The 21,934-nt window shown below is 47.6% G+C and overlaps 1 protein-coding gene and 2 pseudogenes across 1 annotated transcript; 2 read left to right on the forward strand and 1 right to left on the reverse strand.

Moving 5' to 3' along the window:
- The first annotated feature begins 303 nt into the window (after positions 1-303).
- Positions 304-2,113, forward strand: LOC136456751 (expansin-A2-like). Its single transcript, XM_066456707.1, has 3 exons — positions 304-539; positions 637-949; positions 1,386-2,113. The coding sequence occupies exons 1-3, from the start codon at positions 398-400 to the stop codon at positions 1,687-1,689; spliced, it is 759 nt and encodes a 252-aa protein (XP_066312804.1). The 5' UTR covers positions 304-397; the 3' UTR covers positions 1,690-2,113.
- A 4,206-nt stretch (positions 2,114-6,319) lies between these two features.
- On the forward strand, positions 6,320-9,722 carry LOC136459315 (uncharacterized; annotated as a pseudogene).
- A 6,690-nt stretch (positions 9,723-16,412) lies between these two features.
- LOC136459317 (transcription repressor OFP1-like) lies at positions 16,413-18,229 on the reverse strand (annotated as a pseudogene).
- Between the last annotated feature and the right edge of the window lie 3,705 nt (positions 18,230-21,934).

Here is a 21,934-nt window from a genome sequence, read left to right on the forward strand (position 1 = left end):
GAGAGCCATGTGGGCATGCACGCTGGGCGCTGGGCCTGTCCGGTCCTGTACACGCACGAGCAGTTGGCGTCCGCTACTTGCGCGCGACGAGCAACTTGCATGTGCGCCTGATTCGTATGTGCTAACCGCCGTCGTGTACCGGGGCGATCGTGGTCGGCGGGGTGTAGCACCCAGTCCCCACCTCCCTTTATCTCCTTTTGTCTCGACGAATTCCCTGCATGCCCCTCCACGAAAGTTATTAACGATTCCAACTGCCGGGAGCACTGACCGTTGTTGGCCGCCTATAAGTACCTGGCCTCTGCGCCCCACTCCCTTCACAGCCAAGCAGCTCTCGATTCCTAATCAGCTAGCTCGAGTCGAGGAGAGTCAGTGACGACTCAGTGTGTTGTGTGCTACAATGGCAGCAGCTGCCAATGTCCTGCTCCTCCTGCTCTGCTCAACCTTCTGCTTCCTTGCCCACCTGGCGGCTGGCGACTACGGCGCGTGGCAGAGCGCCCACGCCACGTTCTACGGCGGCGGCGACGCGTCCGGCACAATGGGTGAGTCCTCCACCACGAACGATCGGGCTAACTGCTAGGCTCCGTTTGGAACTTGGAACTGACGTTGCTGTACATGCTGCGCTCGTCGATCTGGCAGGCGGCGCGTGCGGCTACGGGAACATGTACAGCGCGGGGTACGGCACGAACACGGCGGCGCTGAGCACGGCGCTGTTCAACGACGGCGCCGCGTGCGGGTCCTGCTACGAGCTGCGCTGCGACAACGACGGGCAGTGGTGCCTGCCGGGCACCATCACCGTGACGGCCACCAACTTCTGCCCGCCCAACTACGGCCTCCCCAGCGACGACGGCGGCTGGTGCAACCCGCCGCGCCCGCACTTCGACATGGCACAGCCGGCCTTCCTCCAGATCGCGCAGTACCGCGCCGGCATCGTGCCCGTCGCCTACAGGAGGTGAGATATATTTCCTCGGTTTCGAGAGTTCTCAGTACTGTTTGCGCCCGGTTCCAGAGACTTGTGTTGTGTGCCGTGCGGGTGTCGGTTCTTCAGACCACATGTTTCGTGGCCCAGCCGGCAGATTATTATCTACTGTTTTTTTTTTGTTCGTTGTTCGTCTTCTTCCGTGCGTCATGCATGCACGACTGCGACTTGACCATGCTGTCTCCGAGTAGATTAGGCGTCACACTGACCATTATGAGCTTCCATGTTAGTTGTTATACGACCTTTAGTTTTGATAACGATTTGTGCAAGTTGCAAACGTCACGCTCAGCAATAGTAACACTTCTGCTCTCATGCATAGGCAGGCCATGTGCCGCTGCTGCTTGAACTTGTTGCAGTTTCACTGACGATCACCTTTTGCACTCCTTGTACCATCCGCTACCTGCTGCAGGGTGCCGTGCGTGAAGAAGGGCGGGATCCGGTTCACCATCAACGGCCACTCCTACTTCAACCTGGTGCTGGTGACCAACGTGGCCGGCGCCGGGGACGTGCAGTCCGTCTCCATCAAGGGCTCCAGCACCGGGTGGCAGCCCATGTCCCGGAACTGGGGCCAGAACTGGCAGAGCAACTCGCTCCTCGACGGCCAGAGCCTCTCCTTCCAGGTCACCGCCAGCGACGGCCGCACCGTCACCAGCAACGACGTCGCGCCGGGCGGCTGGCAGTTCGGCCAGACCTTCGAGGGCGCCCAGTTCTAGCTAGGATCCGCGACGAGAACCGATTTGCATTCAGACTTCAGAGAAGGAACCCCTCCTCGTTGTTGTAAAGAGGAGGCTCCCGCCATTCCGAGGCTGCTTGTTAATTAGCACCCGCTTAGGCCTTTCCTTCTCTGTGATCATCATAGGATTTAAGCTATTTATTTTCTGCACCGGTGATTGTAGCATTGGGTTAAGGAAAAAGAAAAACCTGCAAGCCTGATTATTGTAGGGCTAGCTGCAGGGGAGTGGTGTCGTGTAACTTTTGTTGGTACGCTGTAGCTAGCAACCCCCGTCCCCCGGATCCGGCCACACGGGTGGGAGATGTTTGTGGGGATTGCACCTTTGGGACCGTGAACAACAATGCTTGTTTATGGTCTACTATACATGCAGTATATATGATGATATGCTCGTGGTTTGATCCTCAGTTTGTACCTTTTTTTTTTTTGTCTCTTTACCAACTTGCGAAGGCCGCATGTGCATGTGTGGTTTGATTCTGATGTCGCGAGTCCGTGAGGGGTCAATTTCAAGCTTTTAGATTGTTCCCAGCTTGTCAACTCAAGTATTTCGATTCAACTTCTCTTCTTCTCTTGGCGGCTGTCTTCTAGTAAGCTTAGTTCTTAATATTGCCATTAATTCTAAGTTTATTTCTAAACTTTACTAAAGTTTGTGAGTCTTTAGTCAGCCAAAAGTTGGATCTGTAAGAACGTAAATGGTTCCTTGCCCAAAGCTGAGTCTGGCTAGCCTGCCGAACCAGACCAGGGGTGGCCAGAACATACGCGAGCTAGCTTATTTGGTTCACTTCCCACAGCCCAAGCTTGATTTAGCCGGTGATTGGTTGGCTGCGTAATGAGCTGGACTTCACGTATAAAGGCGAGAAAACTTAAGGTAAAACCTATCCACCCGGATTTAAGTTCTCGACTTGGCACAGATGCTCGTTTTTTTCTGGATTTATTATACGATTCAACGGCGTTATGCTTTCAGTGGTAGGTGACGTCTCCGTTGACCGCGAGACGCCTGTGATGACTTTATGAATCTCGAGATCTGCCGTCTCAGTCCTTCGAAGGTGGTCATAGGGGTAGAGTTTACATAGGGATTTGCCTTACATACTTGTATTCGTAGGGGTGAGTGTGCGTACATGTCGTTGGTGTTTGCGTTATACTGTGTAATTTTAAAAAAAATGAACGAGAAAACTACCAATCATATACGCACGCACAACATCATCTGAGCCGGATGCCCAGATCCATGCAAAACAGATTTCATTTTCATCTCCTGAGAGCCATGTTCAGCAGGCATTTTGTGCACGTCTTAGGCTAGCCCAACACCTCACCAATTTAAATGGCAAACGGGTAATATAAGGTGCAGGTAAAGCATTTATCAGCAAGTATATCCATGACCCTAGCTTTTACCTATCAGCGGGTAAAATTTTGTACCCGCATCTAACCCTGAGGTACCCGCCGGGTATATTCAAATAGTAAAATCATAGTGACATGAAATAATAATTTTATAGTTAAGCGACATGCAATTATGTCAATCTCACTTACATAGAATTCACTAGGACGATATAGAGTCGCTCACAAGCCACAATACATCATATATTCATAGTTCGTCCTTCATGCGCATATAAATTACGTAGCACAACATATACAGGAACTAAAGTAACAAGTTAGTAGTTTACATAATCACTTTACTAAGCCATCCATGAAAAATACCATTTTCATAGTTTGACATGCTATGTATATGCTATAAATTATTACTACATTTGTCCACGGAAGAATGCAATTCTAAGTGCATTTTTGGTTAACATGTCCAAAGTCCGAGCAAATATATAGTTAAAAATATTACGTTTATGATATCAAATAAGTGCAGTATGAAAATATATCTCACGACAAATCTATGCATGGGATACTTTAACTTGGTACTATGCATGCCAGAATTGCATTCCTTTCTAGATGGAGGGACTACATGTTAAATGTGTCAACTGACGAGATATGCCTATGGTACATGTTGCAGATATTTATATTTATTCACAAATTATGGGTATCAGTGAGTAAAATTTGATACTCATATTCTACCCGTATTTTTGCCGATACCTGACCCTCATATATCCATAGGTGAGTTTTTATATCAATGCCTCACGCCATCGGGTACGAAAATCATGGGTATATCCGGCGGCGGATCCACAGGGGGGGCTCCAGCCCCCCCTAATTTCTTGATTTCAAGCCTAATCACTGTAGCAAAAGCTTGATTTCACCATTAAATCTTCATGCAAATCAACATCTCCATTGTTTTAGCCCCCCCTTATCCCGCATCGTACATCCACCACTGGGTATATCTGCCATCCCTACTCACCAAGAAACCAGACACTCTCTGCACCCCACGGTTGAGGCCAGGCCACATCCAGAAAACAAATCATTTCCGCCGAAAGTTGGAATGGAGGCCGTAGATGGTTATTAGGTGTAAATAAAAATACACATAAAAATATTGCAGAGGCCGAAATATTTTTTCTTTTTTTTAGTCTATGGAGGACTTGCTCCAGTTAAAATGGGAAAGCACGAAGCAACCGCCCACTTCGATTGAGGTTGTAAACGGGAGCAGCCCATGGGCCAAACATGATGTCGTATGGACCGCTAGGCTTTATGGCCATACATTATGGCCCATTAAACACTGAAATGAGTCCATGAGCATGGATTATATACCAGTTCAGCCTTTATGGGCCCCGGAAAATCAACAGTAATATACTGATGGCCCATTAAACACGTGCCCCCAGGCCCCCACAAAGTGAAGTTGCGTCCACCGGTCCACGCCATTGCTTATTGGCCCCGAAGGCCATGATCCATTCGTCAGTCATTAGGCGCTATGGACCGTTTTTCCTTTGTGTAGTTTCTGTATAACTTTTTGAGTTGGAACTGGTTGAATTTATTACTCAACTACTAGCAAGTCAGTTTAAAAAAAACCCTACTAACAAGTCGTTAGCGCCAATTACATGAACAATCTCAGGAATAGAGCTCATAATTTGCTCCTCTCCCTGATTACATAAAAGACCCAGCGCAGCTAGCTCATGAGCAGCTTGATTGCACTCTGTACTTTAATTTAAACACGCACTCAAAGCTAAGGAAACAAGAAGACACTAAAGTCCTTATCTCCGTTACCAAGAGACCCACAATACCATTTTCGAAGTCATTGGTCGAGACTGCCTGGACAAGCAGCTTTGCATCAGTTTCAACGATCAAGTGACCAATGCCAAGGTCCACGGCCGTTTGTATGCCTCGAAGACAGGCTACGAGCTCATCATGGAACGCATTCAGAAGGTGATCAACTCTCCCGCGACCGGTGATGATCACATCTCCCACGTCATTCCGTATCAAGAAGCCCCAGCAGCCCGACGATGAACTAGGCAGAAAGGAGGCATCACAGTTCGATTTGAGGACACCAGTTGGTTCTATATAACTTGACAAAGATAGAACCTATAGTTTTTGGGTTGGGAGTTGGGACGACCCTTATATCGACTTGTCACTTATCAACTAATCTGTATTAATCATGTCGACAATAACACCTGATTAAGAAATAAAATAAGAGTATATTGTCTTTTGTATTTTTTAGTTTGTTTTAAAAATTCTAAAATACAGGAGAGGAGACCGGAGGGGGGAGCAATTGATTTGGTTGGGGCGGCGGGTGGTGGGTCACTGCAAATCAATAGTTTCCTGGATCTAGATGAGAGACATGCATGGTGGATTCATGCTGGTGGAGCAGGCGGCCGGTTGGGATGTCCAGGAGACGTGCATCCACGACTTTGCCGCACCAGCAGTCCAGCACGGCAGCACCCCTGTCCCGTCCTTGATTTCCAGTTCATCAGATCAACTGCGAATTGAACGAGCTGCCTCTGTCGCGTTCGCTGCCGCGAGGTGATCGCTGCACGCTAAGGGCTTGTTCGGTTATCTCGGATTCACGCCCTGGAACTGTTCTCAGCTGGAATGATTAAGGGCCTGTTCGTTTGGCAGGGAACCAGCCCTTGGTTCGTACGGGGAATACTTCACTAATTTGTACTAGTTTTGATCAGCTACAAGGTTTCTAGTTGGATTTCACCCAACCGAACGAGCCCTAAGTAATTTGCATAACAATAATCAGCCGGATTAGTTCCCGCCTTCGTTCCGGAATAACCGAACGGTCCGCGAGGTGATTTCTAGTTCAATTAGATCAAATCACGGCTCTAATCTAAACGTGACCCTTGTCCCGCGGTCAACGACCGAAATTTGGACGGCCGGCGCTGGCTTCCATCCCAGCAATACAGCATCCTACAAGCCACCAGCCACCGCCACCGCCACCGCCACCTTTTGCCCTGCGGCCTGCCGCCTCCCGCCGAGAGTGTTTTGTGCCGCGGAAGTGCCGCCACTTTCCCACCGCTTCAGCGGCCCCCACGCGCCATCGAGCCATCCGCGCTCCTCATCTGACGGCCACCAGCAGCATCTCATTCTCACGACCCCTCGCCGATCGCCGTCCCGGCCCCTCTTTCTTCAAACCCACGCAACCACGGATAGTCGGATACCAGTCCACCACAGAAAAGGTGGCAACGGGCAAGGCACCACCACCAACCCAGCAGACTGGCACGATCGTCCCCGCCCGAGCCCCGAAGGTCTCCCTGTCGTCTCCCACCCACCCACCCTCTGATCCCAGGCATGACGGCGACGTCCAGGGCCCCGCGACGGCCCCGCATCCGGCCCCGCGGCCCGCCGCCGGCGCCGACCCCGATCCGCACGGCGCGCGGCGTGCGCTCCGCCGCCGCCGACGAGCGCGTCCTCGCCGAGTTCCTCGAGGCCTCCCTCCGCGTGCCCGACCTCTCCCTACCCCCGCGGCGGAAGCGCTTCAATTTCCCGCCAGCGCCGGCGCCGGAATCAGACGGGATCTCTTCGCGCGCCCTCGTCTCGGGCGACGCGGACGCTGCACTGCGGGCGGTGACCGCGGCCGCGGAGTCCGGCGCGTTCCGCTTGACCGGCGCGATCGATGCTCGCGAGGTGCGCGACGCCGTGGAGGCGGCGTCGGGGGCCGTGTTCGCGGCGCCGGAGGAGGTGAAGCGCGGCCTGGGGAGGTGGTTGGTCCGAAGGAGAGATGGGGCGCCCGGGGAGGAGTTCTTCTGGTTCCGGCCGATGAGCGCCGACGAGGACAGAGCGATGGACGCGGCCTTCCCTGGCTCCACGTACCGTGCGTTCAGGTACGTGCTGTGCTGCCAATTTATACCTCCTTTGTACTAGAGTGTTTTGTCTCTTTCCTTGTCACCCAGGCAGCTACTTATATACCCACATCGGTATGTCAGTGTAGCGATAGCTTGTGCTAGCTCGGTGCAGGTAAATGTAATTATGCAGAGAATTTCAGAAGCCGAATTCAGTTAGAAAAAACTGGGTTCAGTTGAAAACCAAAATTGATCGTCTGCACTGTTTTAGATAATGAAATCAAAACAATCCGGCTTGAGCCTGTGGTACAACACACTTGGGTGTATACCGGCTACCACGTAAGGTGTAAGGTGTGATGAACTGATGACATTAGGTCCAATTTGGTTTCTCACCGCAGCTCGAAGTGCCTTAGCTTTTATTTAGGGATGGCACCCATTAAAAGACTCATACCAATTGCACCTATTAAAAAACCCATACTAATCGCGGATATAAATTCTCACCCATATTCATGTCCATGCGGGCAGGAGGTACTCGTGGGTTGCTCATGCCCGAGAAAAAACTAGAGTACATCATTACCATTACACCGCTATAATAAACATATCACAGAGTCATACGGAGTCATGTGCAGCAACACAACTCAAATAGGCAATATCATAGTTCGAATGAGATGATATTAGTAGCCAATCCTATTACTAAATCTCCATCTATGATAGGCGAACATCCATATGATCGTCGGCTCTAGTAATCAGCGTTGCCATTATTATTGATTCCTTATTCTCATGACGTTTGCTACTTTTCTGTAGCAAATACAAAAATCCGAAGCAGTCCTTATTATTCTTGTCAAGCTATAATACTCGAATCTTCGTAAAGTACCCATGTAAATAACTACTCACTCCGTTCTAAATTGTAAGGTGTCCTAAATTTTCTAGATATATAACTTTACTATAAATCTAGATATAATGTATATATAGGTGTAGCAAAAGTTATGTACCTAGAAAACCAGAACGATTTACAATTTAGAACGAAGGGAGTACATATTTTCCATGGTAGTAGTGTCATCCAACTTTGTCAGAAGCATGTTAGTTTAGGAATGATACCATCAAATGAAGATTAAGTAGTGGTTGTATCAGATGATTGGTCAAGTGGCTTCAGAAACAATTATAGCTAGCTTGCTGCTAACATTTTGACGTGTTTCTGTGTTTTTGTGCCTTGCACGATGGATATTGAAGGCCTATTTAGAACACAGGGAATTTCAAAAGAATCACACTTTTCTAAGAATCGGTTTATTTTTACATAAGCATTTAAAGGGCGGTTTGGATTATCACTGATAGATATCAAGTGACCAGTCAATCTTGTAAGCACTGCAAAACAGCCTTTTTTTTTTAGTAGACGAAGCAGTGTATGTTCTTTTTATGTGTCTTTACTTGACAAACCCAATTCCCAAAGGCCTCCTTATGAAAAAAAAAGTAAAGGCCCAACTATGCAAGGGGTGTGGTAGGTCCCATGTGGATACATAAGACCAAATTCATCGCAACGGCCCAGACAAACTCTGTTTGTACTCTGTAGTCACCACCACACTAACATGAGTCCGTTCAATTTTGCTAGAGAGAAGATGGACACTTTGGCGTCCAAAATGGAGGATGTAGCAAAAGTTATCATCAGGGTTTTATATGATAACGTCAAAAATCCTAAAGCCTCTGCTCAGTTCAGAGAAGCCCCGTCAATCCTGTACCTGACATTGTACAGCAGTAACATGTCGAGAACATGTTGGAACGAGTTTGACAGCACTACTGCTCCTAACTCGCACGCTTTGAGCATCCACCTCTGTGGACATGATCGGCGGATTTGTCTCCGCAATCTGGGGGGCTCAACCTTCTCCAGTTTGCCTGCTGGCTGTATGCTTGTCACAATCGGCAAGCAGATTCAGGTAACCTGCCATATTCATCACTGCTTACTGTCTAATTTAAGAACTGCCAAGATCTCAAATGAGCACGTAATTGCCTTAGCCTACTGTTGCGTACTGTGAAATATGTATATGTCCACGGCTTTCTCTGTAACTCAGTTCGGCCAGTGTATTAGTAGTGCGCCTGCCGGATGTTCTGTTCCAAGCTCTGAAAATATGACAGTGTTTGCTCTGAACTCAGGAATGGTCCAATGGGCAGTTCAAGACCTCTGTTGGAGAGGTACTGTTTGAGATGACCGATGAACCAGGTCCCTTCATCTCCGTGGAACTCATGTACTGTCCAGACGACCTGCAGGCCAGTCGCATTGACCGTCCCAAGATCGTTTCTTTTAGGGACCAGATACTGATTGCCTCTGATGTTGCTGTCTTTCTTCTACCTCTTCTGGTGCTGAGTGCATCCGGGGTCCATTTGGAGTTTTGGACTTAATTCATTTGCGATGTCCGAGATGGCGAAATTTTACAGCCTTCTTGGTCCTAACTGCCTGCCCTTCTCCATTGATTGACTGTGGAGATTGGGAAAACACTGCATGGATTGCAGTGACAACAGGTGGTTTGAGTGTTTGGGTTGATTTACATTCCTTTTTTTCGAGCGATAAAAGAAAAAGAAACATTATAGGTTTGGTAGATACTGCTTTTAGCTTGCTATAGTTGAGGAGAATACTATGGGATTGGTTGATTTTTCGATTGAGAGAGTTGACGCTGCGATTGAAGTGTTACTGTGATAATTGTTTCTCTACATTCCTGAACTATGTATGTAGTAGTATATGGGTTGCTCTTGTGGGCTGTGGCCTGGATATGGGGAATTGCTTCCTTGCAATGTGAAGGCCTGTACTGTAATTATGGGTTTCCTGAAAGAAAGGATTGTACTGTGATTGTTTCTTAATGAATAAAGGAAACCTTTATTTACACTCCATGTTTGATGTTCCTATTGCATTTCGTTGTCTTCGTACTATATGTGTAGTCTGCAATAGATTTATTTTGCTATGTATAGTTTGCCCATGTTGTCGGTCCAGCAAGTGACAACCCCCGTACTGCTTACCAAGCGGTGCAAATAGCGCTGACGCTCTGCTATTGTTGAGATTTGGCATGGATTGCCTAGATTCGTTTAACAGTTATCACCGTGGACTCTTGGTGATATCCTGATAGGTCTCACGCGTGGTCGGTCATGTGCGCACCGCACTGCCTGCCTTGTCACGTCCTTTTGTGCTGGTACAGTGTGCCCTACGATCCTTGGGTTTGCACTCTTTCAGTAGCAACAAAAACGGCACGTCCGATCCTGACTAATCACCCGTAAAGACGGTACTGGTGTGCTTGCTGTAACGGGATCATGGACGGTGGCCCCGTGACGGAACGGGGTCCAAGTGAATTGAACGGCCACCTGCAAGTCTGCGTGCGACGCAGCGCTCTCCCTGCGACTGCAGACAAACAGTATGCTCTCCCCATCCAGTCCCTCTCGGCTCTCGCACTCGCACAGGTGCCGTGCACTGCCACCAGCCACGACCACGACACGAGAATGCAAAACGGCAGGTCCTTGTCTCGCCAAATGCATCCGTGCACCGCCAGGGGGCAGCCCGCCCGGCCTGCTGCTGGAACTGGAAGTGCTGATCAATCCTGCAGCCGAGTCGCCGATCCCGTGGCGACCCCCTGTGAGACTGCAGTGAAACCCCAGCGGTCGTCGCGGACCGCGCACCGACCGGAAAGAAGGACGTGCGACCAACCCGTCCTCGGCTCCTCGCCCTCGTCTCCGTGCCCGGTAACGCGCGCAGCTGGGGCCTGCCCGGCCTCATCAATGCGGGCGATCTCTCGAGCGATCTGCCCGGGCCAAGCACTGGCGGACAAGGCCCTACGCGAAACCTTCCACGCGAGCCCGCTCCCGATGGGCGATGGGTGATGCCAATCTCTCAACCCCCACCCGTCCTTCCATCCATCCTGTTTGTTGCGCCTTGCGTCTTGCTAATCATTGCAATCATTGGCGCCATCTCTGCTTCGTCAAACCCTTTGTGTTCTTTTGCCTGCTCAAACTCTTGCTTTTCTTTTTTCCCCCCCCCTTTTTTTTGTCATGTCCTTGTTACCCTTGACTGTTTTCAAACGCCGTGTCGAACTCGGACCAAGCATTGCTTTGGGCAGCTCATATTTTGTTCAGTTCACATCGTCTCCTCCATCAATGTACTCCTACTAGACGAGTTCTTTGACGCCGGTGTGGGCAGTTCTGTGACGGCTGCCGAGCAAAGTTCCAGTGAACGCCAGTCTGAGCAGGAGGCAGAGCTCGGCTCGCACTGCGTACCACTGTGCCGATATTGACAGAGACAGTATGTGGCGGCGAGTCCAAAAAGGCCGCTCCTACTTCTTACACCTGCACTGTTGAATTGCCTCTGTAGAAGCAGTATAGTTGACACTACACGTCCGGGTGGATTCCTGAAGGTCAGAACAGGACTGATCTTTGAGCCGTCTATTCAGACTTTTATCTGCTGTGAAGGTTAGCCTGGTACAGGTACAGGTTAATTACCTCCAAGTTTCGCTTCGCTCCTGCTGTTCCTGCTCCCCGGATGTGATGTCTCAAAGTTAAGGCACCTCACTGACTAATCACTGAGCGGCACTGCGGCGATTACAGGCCTCCGAAGACACCGTAGTAAATGAGCGATATGTGTAGCTGCAGGGCCTTTTGTCAGCCTTGCATTGCATCTTCTCCAGCTGCTGTACAATGTATCCATGCACTGCTGTAAGCTGCTCCGGCTCCTTGGACACTGGTAGTGTTTGACATTACTCCTAGATGGCAATGGGCATGTCTGAATCTCGAGCCCTGTGAGAAGTGAGAAGTGTTACTTTCGGCAGTTGGCACTTGGCAGGCATGAGCTTAGAACCATCCGCAAAATCACCGCGAGAAACTAGCTGATTTCAGCAAATACGGTACCATAAACGCTTCATATTTGTTTTTGTAACAAGTGGTCATACCGGCACACGGCAACAGGGTCTTCAGCACTGGAGCTGTAAACGGGGACACAGGTTGCTGCATGACCATGACTGTTGATTGGCTTCAGTGAACCCTGCCACAGTGCCACTTCTGGCCCCAGCCGAAGCTTCTTCCAACAGTAACAACCTTGGCTTGATTTCTTTTACAGTCAATAGATAGATAAACTCCCCCTGCACCAACCTCTCCTGTCCGTGCACATATACTCCTATGTTGACTCGAGTACCACCGTACTGAAGACATGGAAGCAAGTTGGGCACGCCGTAGCGTACGCATTGCGTGTGGATTCAGGTGGTTCAGACATGACTACCGACTACGATCGGTTGTTGAACACTGTTAGCAGGTATTCGTGAACGGAAGACCCCGCTCGGAAACACAGCAACTTCGCAGAAATGTTTCTGCTCGTTGTCGGAATCAGCGAGCGTTTTGCTCATGCCATGTAAACTTTTTTTTTTCTACTGATGAGTTCAGATCGACGGTTCGATCCGTCCTCGCAATTCGTTACTGCAACCAAACACTGGTGGCTCAAGCGAACAGGTTGGACTTGAACAGCCTCTCCGTCGCATCAGGCACTCTCGCTACAAGTTCAACGGCTGTTCTCAACTTCTCATAGTTCCATGACGTGAACCGGCGGTGGTTGTCTCCAATCATGCTCTATCGTTTGTTACGAATGCCATGCCAATATGCCATGCAGATGGGGCCTTTTTATCATGGGGCCATACACTGCGCACTGGGACAAATGGCAGTGCTGCTACAACATCTGGGCTCTTGTTCGCTCGTAATGATCCGTACTTTTCAGCTTGTTTTATTAACCTGAAACAGTGTTTTTCTCTCACAACAAATCAGCCGGAACAATAGTTTCGACTTACTTTTTTCAGCGATGCGAACGAGAGCCATTTAAGGGGTATCCCTATGTTCCTGTGGAAGGAGGAGGAAGAAGACCTCGGATGATCTATCTGATGATCCTTATGTCCTCCGATCCGGCCCCTGGAATAATGTGGGTGCTACCATATATATTTGACCTAGTTACTGCTGTTGTTTTTTGTAATTTCATTGTTCCATTAATAGATTGTGTGGCCCATGCAGAATCTCTCATTACAACTTTCAGAACACAGTAGTTTGCACTCTAGCGCTCCGTTCGCTTGGATTTGTTTGACTTATAAGTCGTACTTTTTTAGCCAACAAACAGTATTTTTCTCTCACACCAAATTAGCCAACTAGTACTTTCAGGACATGGCTTATCAGCCAAACAAGCAAAAACGAACATGGTGTAGTACTGCATTGGAGAGAGAGAATCTACGAGTATTTCTCGGAACTGAATGCTTTCCTTATGATCTGCACTCACAAACGTTTCTCGTTGCTGGGAATGGAATCTGCAGAGTCTGCGATACTTTCACGAGAATTTTTATATTTTAATCATTTTTATTTAATATTTTAATAATAACTACTATAAATTTTTTTCCGGATCTAACCATTTTGGTCACGCTAGTGGACTAACGTAACCAAATAACGCTGTTGCGTCACATGCATTGGCGCGACAAGATGTACCACGTTGTACGATGTACCACGTTGTACGATGTTTCTGATGAAACCTTGTCACGTCACTTCCGAAGGCGTGACACTATTGTTCTGTCACGTCACCGAGAGTGACGTGACAAAACATAACCTTTGAAAAATCATAACTCTTTAATACGACGATAGATGAAGATGAAATTTCTATGAAAATTATAGCCCTCGATGAGATCACAACTTTATAGTTTTGAGTTTTTTTAATTTGAGGACGTTAAGATGCTTAAAAAGTTAATATAAAATTTCAGAACCATAATAACCGCGTATAAGTGCTTGTCGCATTAAAAAAATAATATCGTTTTGTAATGATGTCAAATGAAGATACTTTTTACATGAAAGTTATATCCTCTCAATGAGATCTACAACTTTGTAGTTTTAAGTTTTTATATTTGAGATTGTTGAAACGCACGAAAAAACAATATAAATTTCGGCAGCATAATAATTACGTACTACCGCTTGTCGCATTAGAAAAATAATAAATGTGAAAACACAAAACTATAAAAGTTGTAGATCTCACTAAGGCTACAACTTTGATATGAAATGTATCTTCATTTGTCCACCATATAAAAATGGTATTTTTTTCTAATGCGATAAATGCTAGTACGCGATTATTATGGTGCTGGAATTTTATATTATTTTTTCGTGCATCTTAACGATCTTAAATGTAAAAACTGAAAACTACAAAGTTGTAGATCTCATTGAGAGCTACAACTTTCATATAGAAAATATCTTCATTTGACCATACAAAAACGATATTATTTTTCAAATGCGACCGGCACTTATACATGGTAATTATGCTTCTGAAAAATTATATTAATTTTTAAACTATCTTAACATCCTCAAATGAAAAAACTCAAAACTACAAAGTTATAGATCTCATCGATAGCTACAATTTTCACATAAATTTCATCTTCATTCGACGTCGTATTAAAGAGTTATGATTTTTCAAAGATTTTGTCTTGTCACGCCACTCCCGGTGGCGCGACAGAACGATATTGTCGAGCCAGCGGGAGTGGCGTGACAACGTTTTCCATGTCGAAAACGCCATCTAACGTGACAGATGTTGCCGCGCTAATGCATGTGGCGCGACAACATTATTTGGTCGCGCCAGCTTCGTAGACTTTTTTTAGAGCGACTATTATTAAAATATTGAATAAAAAGGGATTAAAAATAAAAAAAATCCCTTTCACAGGCCCGTCTCACTGCTCTCTTGTAACAGTAGAGCAGTAGAAATGTATGACGGCTCGAAGCAGCACTAGCATTGCTAGTGTTTTAAACTCGCTAGGCTTTTGTCTTCAACAGGCGTCATGGTTGTCCCCTAGCTAGTTATGCAGCCTACAACTGCGAGGCTCAAGGAGATCCCTAGGCGTAACGCCGTAACGAGTACTGTATTCAAGAAGAAGCACCAAAAACACGCAACCTGCACCAAAATGTCCTTATCAAGGCACCGTTTGGATGTCGAATTTTTTGGCAAAATGCTACTGTACCATTTTCGTTGTTATTTGGTAAATAGTGTCCAATTATAGTCTAATTAGGTTTAAAAGATTCGTCTCGTAGATTTCGTCTAAACTGTGTAATTAGTTTTATTTTTTATTTATATTTAATGCTTCATGTATGTGTCTAAAGATTCGATGTGATGGGAAATCTTAAAAATTTTGGTATTTTGGAGTGGAACTAAACAGGCCCCAAGACGAGGAACAAACTCAACCAGTCCAAGAGGTGAAGTACCAAGAACTTACTAGTGTATCAGTAGTTCAGTGGTGAACACTGATTGATGATGAACTTTCAGAAACAAAAGGAGAAAAGAGTGGGAAGAACTTGATCAGAGTATTGAACTGTTTTTCACTTTCTTAAAATAAATTACACTGAACTGAATTGTCCAGTGACTGAGGAAGCAAAGTTTCCCTATCGACACTAGATTTTTTTGCACACATTCTCATTTTTTTTAGTCCCAGCAAACCCTGCACTTCAAGAAGTAAAACATATAGGACCGTTTTCTATCCAATCTTTTACTGATGTCTTGAGGCGTTGGTCTGATCAAGCGTATAAATTAATACAGTAGTATACTGCCAACATACAGTAGCTAAGACATACAGTCCTGTTCGCTTGATCGTAAACGATCGTAAATTTCCAGCCAGAACAGTATTTTTCTCTCATACCAAACCAAGCCAACTAGTAATAATCCACGATCGTATACCATCGTTTCAGCCCTCAGCCAAACAGGCTGACTAGGAGTGGATGGATACCACTATGCGATTGACCCATAAACATCTGAACTCGAATACTACACAATACAGTGAATACCTATCATTTATTGCATCAGTGGTCCCGTTCGCGTGCCCTTAAACTTGGCTTGATTCGCTTCTTTTTTCATCTGGAATAGTGTTCTCATAAATCTCTTCAGATTCCTCCAGAATTACTCCAAGTGAACAGGGCATTACACTGCTACAGTGTATACAGTCCCTCTCCAACAATGCAGAATTACAGAGTACTGTAAGTAGGAAGGCGCTACGCCTACGTAGTCAAGAAACAACAGGCAAGGACCCGAAATTAGTTGTCAGTCCGTAAACCATCGTGGATTATTTACCGTTGGCCGGTTTGACTGATCATAAATTATTTACTGCTGACTGATTTAGCTGGTTCGATATAAGAGAAAGATATTGTTCTAGCTTATAATCCATGATCGCATATGATCGTATAAGCCCTACCGAACAGGCTGCAAATGTCTGAACTAATTCTTGTAGCACATCGGCCTCGGATGCTCGACCAACTTCAATTCTTCAACATCTAATGAAAATGATATACTCCCTCCGTCTTGTAATAGAAATCGTTTTGGTATACGTGTAGATCAAACTTTCTCAACGTTGACTAAGTTTATAGAAAATATATGCAACATTTATATCTTTAAATATGTTTATTATGAAAGTATATTCAACGATCTTTCTAGTGATACTAATTATGTATTATAAATATTAATATTCTTATATATATAATTAGTCGAAGTAAAAAAAATCGACTTCTTGAAAAATAAGAACGACTTCTATTTTGGGACAGAAAAAGGATACTTCTTTACCACCTGGTACATGTGAACAGTGTAGTCGCTACTCACTATTGCCTCCACATATCCTCATAGGAGTACAAAGGCAACGATACAGCAACAATATTTTTTTTTTGCGTGTGGAGTGCAAGATGAGGGTCATTTAATTCAAACTTAGCAGCTCACCCGATTTTTTTCAGCAGTACACGCCCACAGCATATCAGTTACGGTTACAGTTTACCTGGTAGGTACAGTGCACAGGTGTTTAGGCTGAACCAAGCGCTGCTGTATCATCGAAGAACAGCATGGTTTGGTTTCACTGGATTGGCAAATATCTGCATACCCAATGTAGGACCATTAACAGGAATATAATTACGATTTACAACCACCCACTCTTGGTTTCGTTTAATTCACCATGCAAGAGTGGCGTTGCATTTTGCTGCATGAGCTCTGCTACACCTTGACGTCAGAGAGCGTGACCCAGATATGCTCGAACACCTCAACGATGAGGTCGTGGTACTCGGCGGCGTTGAGGGACAGGTAGCACGCGAGGAGGTCCTCGAGGTCGGCGGCGGTGCGGATGCCGTTCTCGGTGATCATCTCCTCCATGGACTCCCGGAAGTCCCGCCTCGGATCTCGCGACGACTTCACCACCGCGAAGCTCTCAGCCAGAGGCGGCGGCGGCGGTCTGGTCCGCGCCGGCAAGCGCGCGGTCGTCGTCGTCGTTGGGCGACCTGCACTTCTTGGACGATGCTAAGCGCGGGGTGTTGGCGCGCGTTTTCAGTCGCCGCGCCGACGACGACACGGACCGCCTCGGCGGCTTGAGCTTGCTCTGTTCGGGGACGACAGGCGAGGCTCGTCGGGTCGCGTGTGCGAGGACGTCGATGTGCTTGTCCTCGAGCTGGCACGCGTCGGGCTCCCTCTTCGCCGGCTTGGTCGTGATCGGCGGGAGCGTCTTGTCGGGCCTCCTCTTGGTCCGCAGGTCGATGATGATATCCGTGGCGGAAGTGATCACTTTGCCGCCGTCGAGCTTGTCGTGGGCGCGGACGGCGGCAACCGTCGGTTTCTTCACGTCGTCGTCGTCGCTGCTGTACCCGACGAAAATATCGCGGCGGCACGGCGGGGTGTCGGGCGCCTCGACCACCACGAGCTCGGGCCTGCGGCAGCGGCCGCAGCGGCATGCGGCGGTGGAGGCCGGCGACGACGCGACGCCGCTGCTGCTGCTGGCCGAGGGCGGCGCCGCCGCAGCCAGCTTGACGGACCGCCTCCGGTGGTGGTGGCGCCGCCTGCTGGACCGGCGCGGCGGCGACTGCTGCAGCGGCGGGAAGCTCGTGTCGGAGGCCTTGGGGTGCAGCGGCGACGGCGAGCCCAGCTGGACGAGGTCCCCCGCCCGCGGCGTGTAGTAGTGGGACGCCCTGTGCGGGAGCCACGGCGCGGCCGCGCCGTGGCCGTGGCCGTGCCTCGGCGTGCTCGGGGGCGGCCGCAACGCAGCCACGCGGGGGCTGGCTGCTGCGGCGCCGCCCCGCGCGCGCATGTCGCGGAGCTTGAAGAACCACGCGTTCGGGATCATGTCTGACAGCCGGAACTTGTGCCGCCCCATGGCTGGCTCCTACAGAGGAATGCGGGGTGAAGCACAGCTACTGCGGCAACAAGACTGCCCGCGCGTGCGCTGCTGTGCTTCTTTCTCTTTGGTGGCTTGCTGTTTCGCTTAGCTTTAGCTTGCTCTGTACGAGGAGGAGCAGAGGCGCGGCGCGGGGAAGATGAGATGAGGACGAGGCGAGCTGCGAGGCAGGGCAGGAGCGCACAAAATGGCGCGCACTGCACTGCAGTAGAGTGGGGCGAAAGCGGGATGACTCGAGGAGAGGAGGGGACGCGAGGCGCCTTTTGTCCTCGCGCTCGCGCGTCGCCTCCGGGGCCCCCTCCTCCTCCCGTTCCTCTATGCGGCGTGGACCCCCACACCACACCGGATACGGACGACGCGGGAAAGCCACCGCAGGGTCGGAGACCTCATCCCAGAGACAAGGGGGGGTCATCGCTCATCACTTCGTCAGAACTCGAAGGGGGGCTCCGGCTCGCGCTCATGTCAGGGCCGAAACGGCGACGCAGGCAGCCACCGAGCCTCGCCACGCACCAAGGAATCATCTCCTTCGCTTGGCGTTGCTCGTGCTACGCAGCTACGGCGATCTTGTTTAGTTACTCCAGCTAAAGTTTACTTCATGCCACATGGGATGCTGGACATATACGTGGAGTATTAAATATAGACTAAAAAAATAACTAGTTAAACCATGATTTAAAAATGTGGTTCTACCATAAACATATGTTAATGATAAATTAATTCGACTTAATAAATTCGATGACTTCAGTAATTTTTTTATTATTACTATCCGAATACTTCGATAACATCTCGATGTGACACCCGATATGATGTATCTAAACTAGAGTTAAACACTACCCAAACCACATCATACTGTAGTATGTACTACTGTTACGGATCGCATTGTTTTTTTATAAAAAATCGGAAGACAACGAGCGCGTGCACTGTGCTCGTGTGGCGATCGATCTGCCGACGTGAAAGCCTTCAGGGATAGGGGGATGGCGGGTGCAGAGAGCGTTGGTCGGAGGGAGATGGGCCTGCACCTGCACGCACGGACGTACTAGACGGCCGTAGATAGAGTATAGGAATAGGAACGGGAGCCTTTTTCCTGTGTCTTCAGTCTTCACTCCCCACACAGTTTTTCAATTCAAATTATTATTATTATTATGCGCGTCAACAGCGTGCTTGTCCGGGAGTCGTCGCTGTTGTTTGATCGTTTTATTTCCATCGCCTGCGATGGCACCAGCAGTTGCCCCGTGCTCGTGCAATGTTCGATCAGTCGGTGCACGTCATCAGGGAGATAGGGGAGTACTCCCTCCTTTCAACTGTAGTACATTTTGTTTTGTATGAGGCACCTGTAGAAGGTTCACGTTGATAATCGAAATCTAAGCCTGCCGTGCACGGCTTTTTTTTGGGGTGGGGGTGGGTGGGGTGGGGGGGGGGGGGGGGGGGGGGGCGCTTGGTCAAAACTTGCTGTGCAATGCAATCTCTGTTCCTTGGCTTGTCACGTAAGATACGCCCGGACAGGACCACGCTGTGAGAAGTGTCTTACAGCGCTAGTGTGCCTGAGGTTTCCCCGTCAGCACTGTTATATCTAAAGCAGGATCACTGGCTATAGATCTAACATGTGTATTTGTATTTAAAATAAACAGCGAGTCCTAAAACATCTTCTATTACAGAATTAAGGAGAAGAGAGAGGGGCAATGGTCTCTAACCGTCGGAGGGCATGGCGGAGGAGCTGCGGGAGCCGTCCATGGCGATGGCGGTGGTGCGGTCCGAGTCGGTGAAGGCGGTGGCGATGTAGCAGTGGAGTCCAGTGGCGGCGAGGCGATGGAGCTTTCCGTCACTAGCTACGCACCATCTAGATCGGATTAGGGTCTGTTGGTGGGGCGACTTTAGTTGCTCACGGTGAACCTCGTGAAGAGAGCCGTCGGCCCCACCTCTGTTTTTATAGCGCAGTGTGACGGGGCCCACCAACCATGTAGGGTTGGACACCCCCGATCATGGCGCGGATCCAGGTGGGCCAATTGGTGGAGATCATCTAACATTCTCCCTTAATCTCACATTATTACTTAAACTCATTTTACTTACTTTATCTTGTTCTTATTCCATCACAGATCAGTGCATAGAGCGTGCCTCATCGTCACGGTCACTTGTCATTAGATTAAACAGCTACAATGCACATCTCTGTTTTGAAACATATTCTTAACTAGGCCCTTATTGTCTAGGAATCATAGGCTTTCCCTTAAACCCATACCGGCTAAGTGTTCTCTGAACATGCTGGGTGATAAGCTTTTTGTAAGCGGATCTACGAGCATCTTTTCTGTTCTTATATGCTCAAGACTAATTATATGATCCTGGACTTTATCTTTCACAACATAATACTTTATATCAATGTGTTTGGCAGCACCACTTGACTTATTGCTGTGAAAATAACATACTGCTGGATTATTATCGTCGTATAACTTAAGTGGCTTATGTACGTGGTCTACCACTTTCAACCCGGGTATGAATTTCTTTAGCCAATTCACCTGCCCTGTGGTCTCATAACATACTATAAACTCGGCATACATTGTGGACGATGTAGTGACATTTTGCTTTGAGTTTTTTCACGATATAGCTCCTCCTGCGAGAGTGAATATGTATCCTGACGTGGACTTTCTTTCATCTTCCGCATAATCAGAATCTGTATACCCCTCTATGTGCAGGGAATCAAATCTTCTGTACGTTAGCATGAGACCCTTCGTACCTTGCAGGTAACACAAAACTTTCTTTACTAATTTCCAGTGTTCTATTCTTGGATTACTCTTTTATCTACCAAGCAACCCGGTAGCAAATACTAAGTCAGGGCGAGTACACACTTGAACATACTGTAAACTTTCGACAACTGAACTATATAGAACCGCTTTTATTTGATCAATCTCACATTGGTTCCTGGGACATTGAAATTCTCCATATCTGTCGCCCTTGACTATAGGAGCAGGTGAAGACTTATAATTTTGCATACTATATTTCTTTAGAACTTTTTCTACGTATGCCTTTTGTGATAATCCTAAAAACATTTTTTCTCTATCTCGGTGAATCTCTATTCCTAGGACGAACGATACTTCATCGAGATCCTTCATATCAAACTTTGAGGACAAGAACTTCTTTGTTTCTAGTAGTAGATTAACATCACTGCTAGCGAGCAAGATGTCATCCATATACAAGACTAGGAAAATGTATTTCCCATTCTTAAACTTTGCATAAACGTAATTATCCTCTACATTTTCTTGAAACCCAAACTTTCTTATTGTACTGTCAAACTTAAGTACCACTGTCTTGAAGCTTGTTTTAATCCATAAATAGATTTCTTCAGACGGCATCCCATACGTTCTTTTCCTTTCACAACAAAACCTTTCGGTTGTGCCTTGTGAATATTTTCCTTCAGATCCCCATCCAAGAATGCCGTCTTTATATCAATCTGATGTAATTCTAAATCGTAATGTGCTACAAGCGCCATTATGATTCTAAAAAATCCTTACGTGAGACTGGAGAAAATGTCTCATTATAATCTATATCTTCTCTTTGCGTGAAGCCTTTCGCCACAAGTCACGCTTTAAATCTTTTTATATTCTCTTTAGAGTCATGTTTAGTTTTGCAGACCCATTTTATAGCCTACTGTCTTGGCTCCTTTAGGAATTGTTTCTAAGTTCTAAACACCATTGGTTTTCATTGATTTATTTCATCTTCCAAGGCTTCAAGCCACTTGGATGAGTTAGCGCTTCTCATGGTTTCTTCAAATGAGGTGGGATCACCTTTCATTTGAAATTCCTCACATTCATAAACTTCGTTAGATGACGCTTGTTCATCTTTCATAAACTTCGTAGTCAGCAGGAATGGCTGATCTCCTGACTTTTTGAGACCTTTTAGGGGCCTCGTTAGATGACACTTGTTCTATATGAGACTG

The sequence above is a fragment of the Miscanthus floridulus genome, chromosome 6, assembly GCF_019320115.1.
Source record: "Miscanthus floridulus cultivar M001 chromosome 6, ASM1932011v1, whole genome shotgun sequence".
Taxonomy (NCBI): Eukaryota; Viridiplantae; Streptophyta; class Magnoliopsida; order Poales; family Poaceae; genus Miscanthus; species Miscanthus floridulus.

Excerpts from the sequence above, each read along its gene's own strand:
- LOC136456751 (XM_066456707.1), top strand. The coding sequence starts at position 398 with ATGGCAGCAGCTGCCAATGTCCTGCTCCTCCTGCTCTGCTCAACCTTC. Across the intron at positions 540-636 it reads CGACGCGTCCGGCACAATGG|GCGGCGCGTGCGGCTACGGG; the intron begins GTGAGTCCTCCA and ends TCGATCTGGCAG. Across the intron at positions 950-1,385 it reads GTGCCCGTCGCCTACAGGAG|GGTGCCGTGCGTGAAGAAGG; the intron begins GTGAGATATATT and ends TACCTGCTGCAG.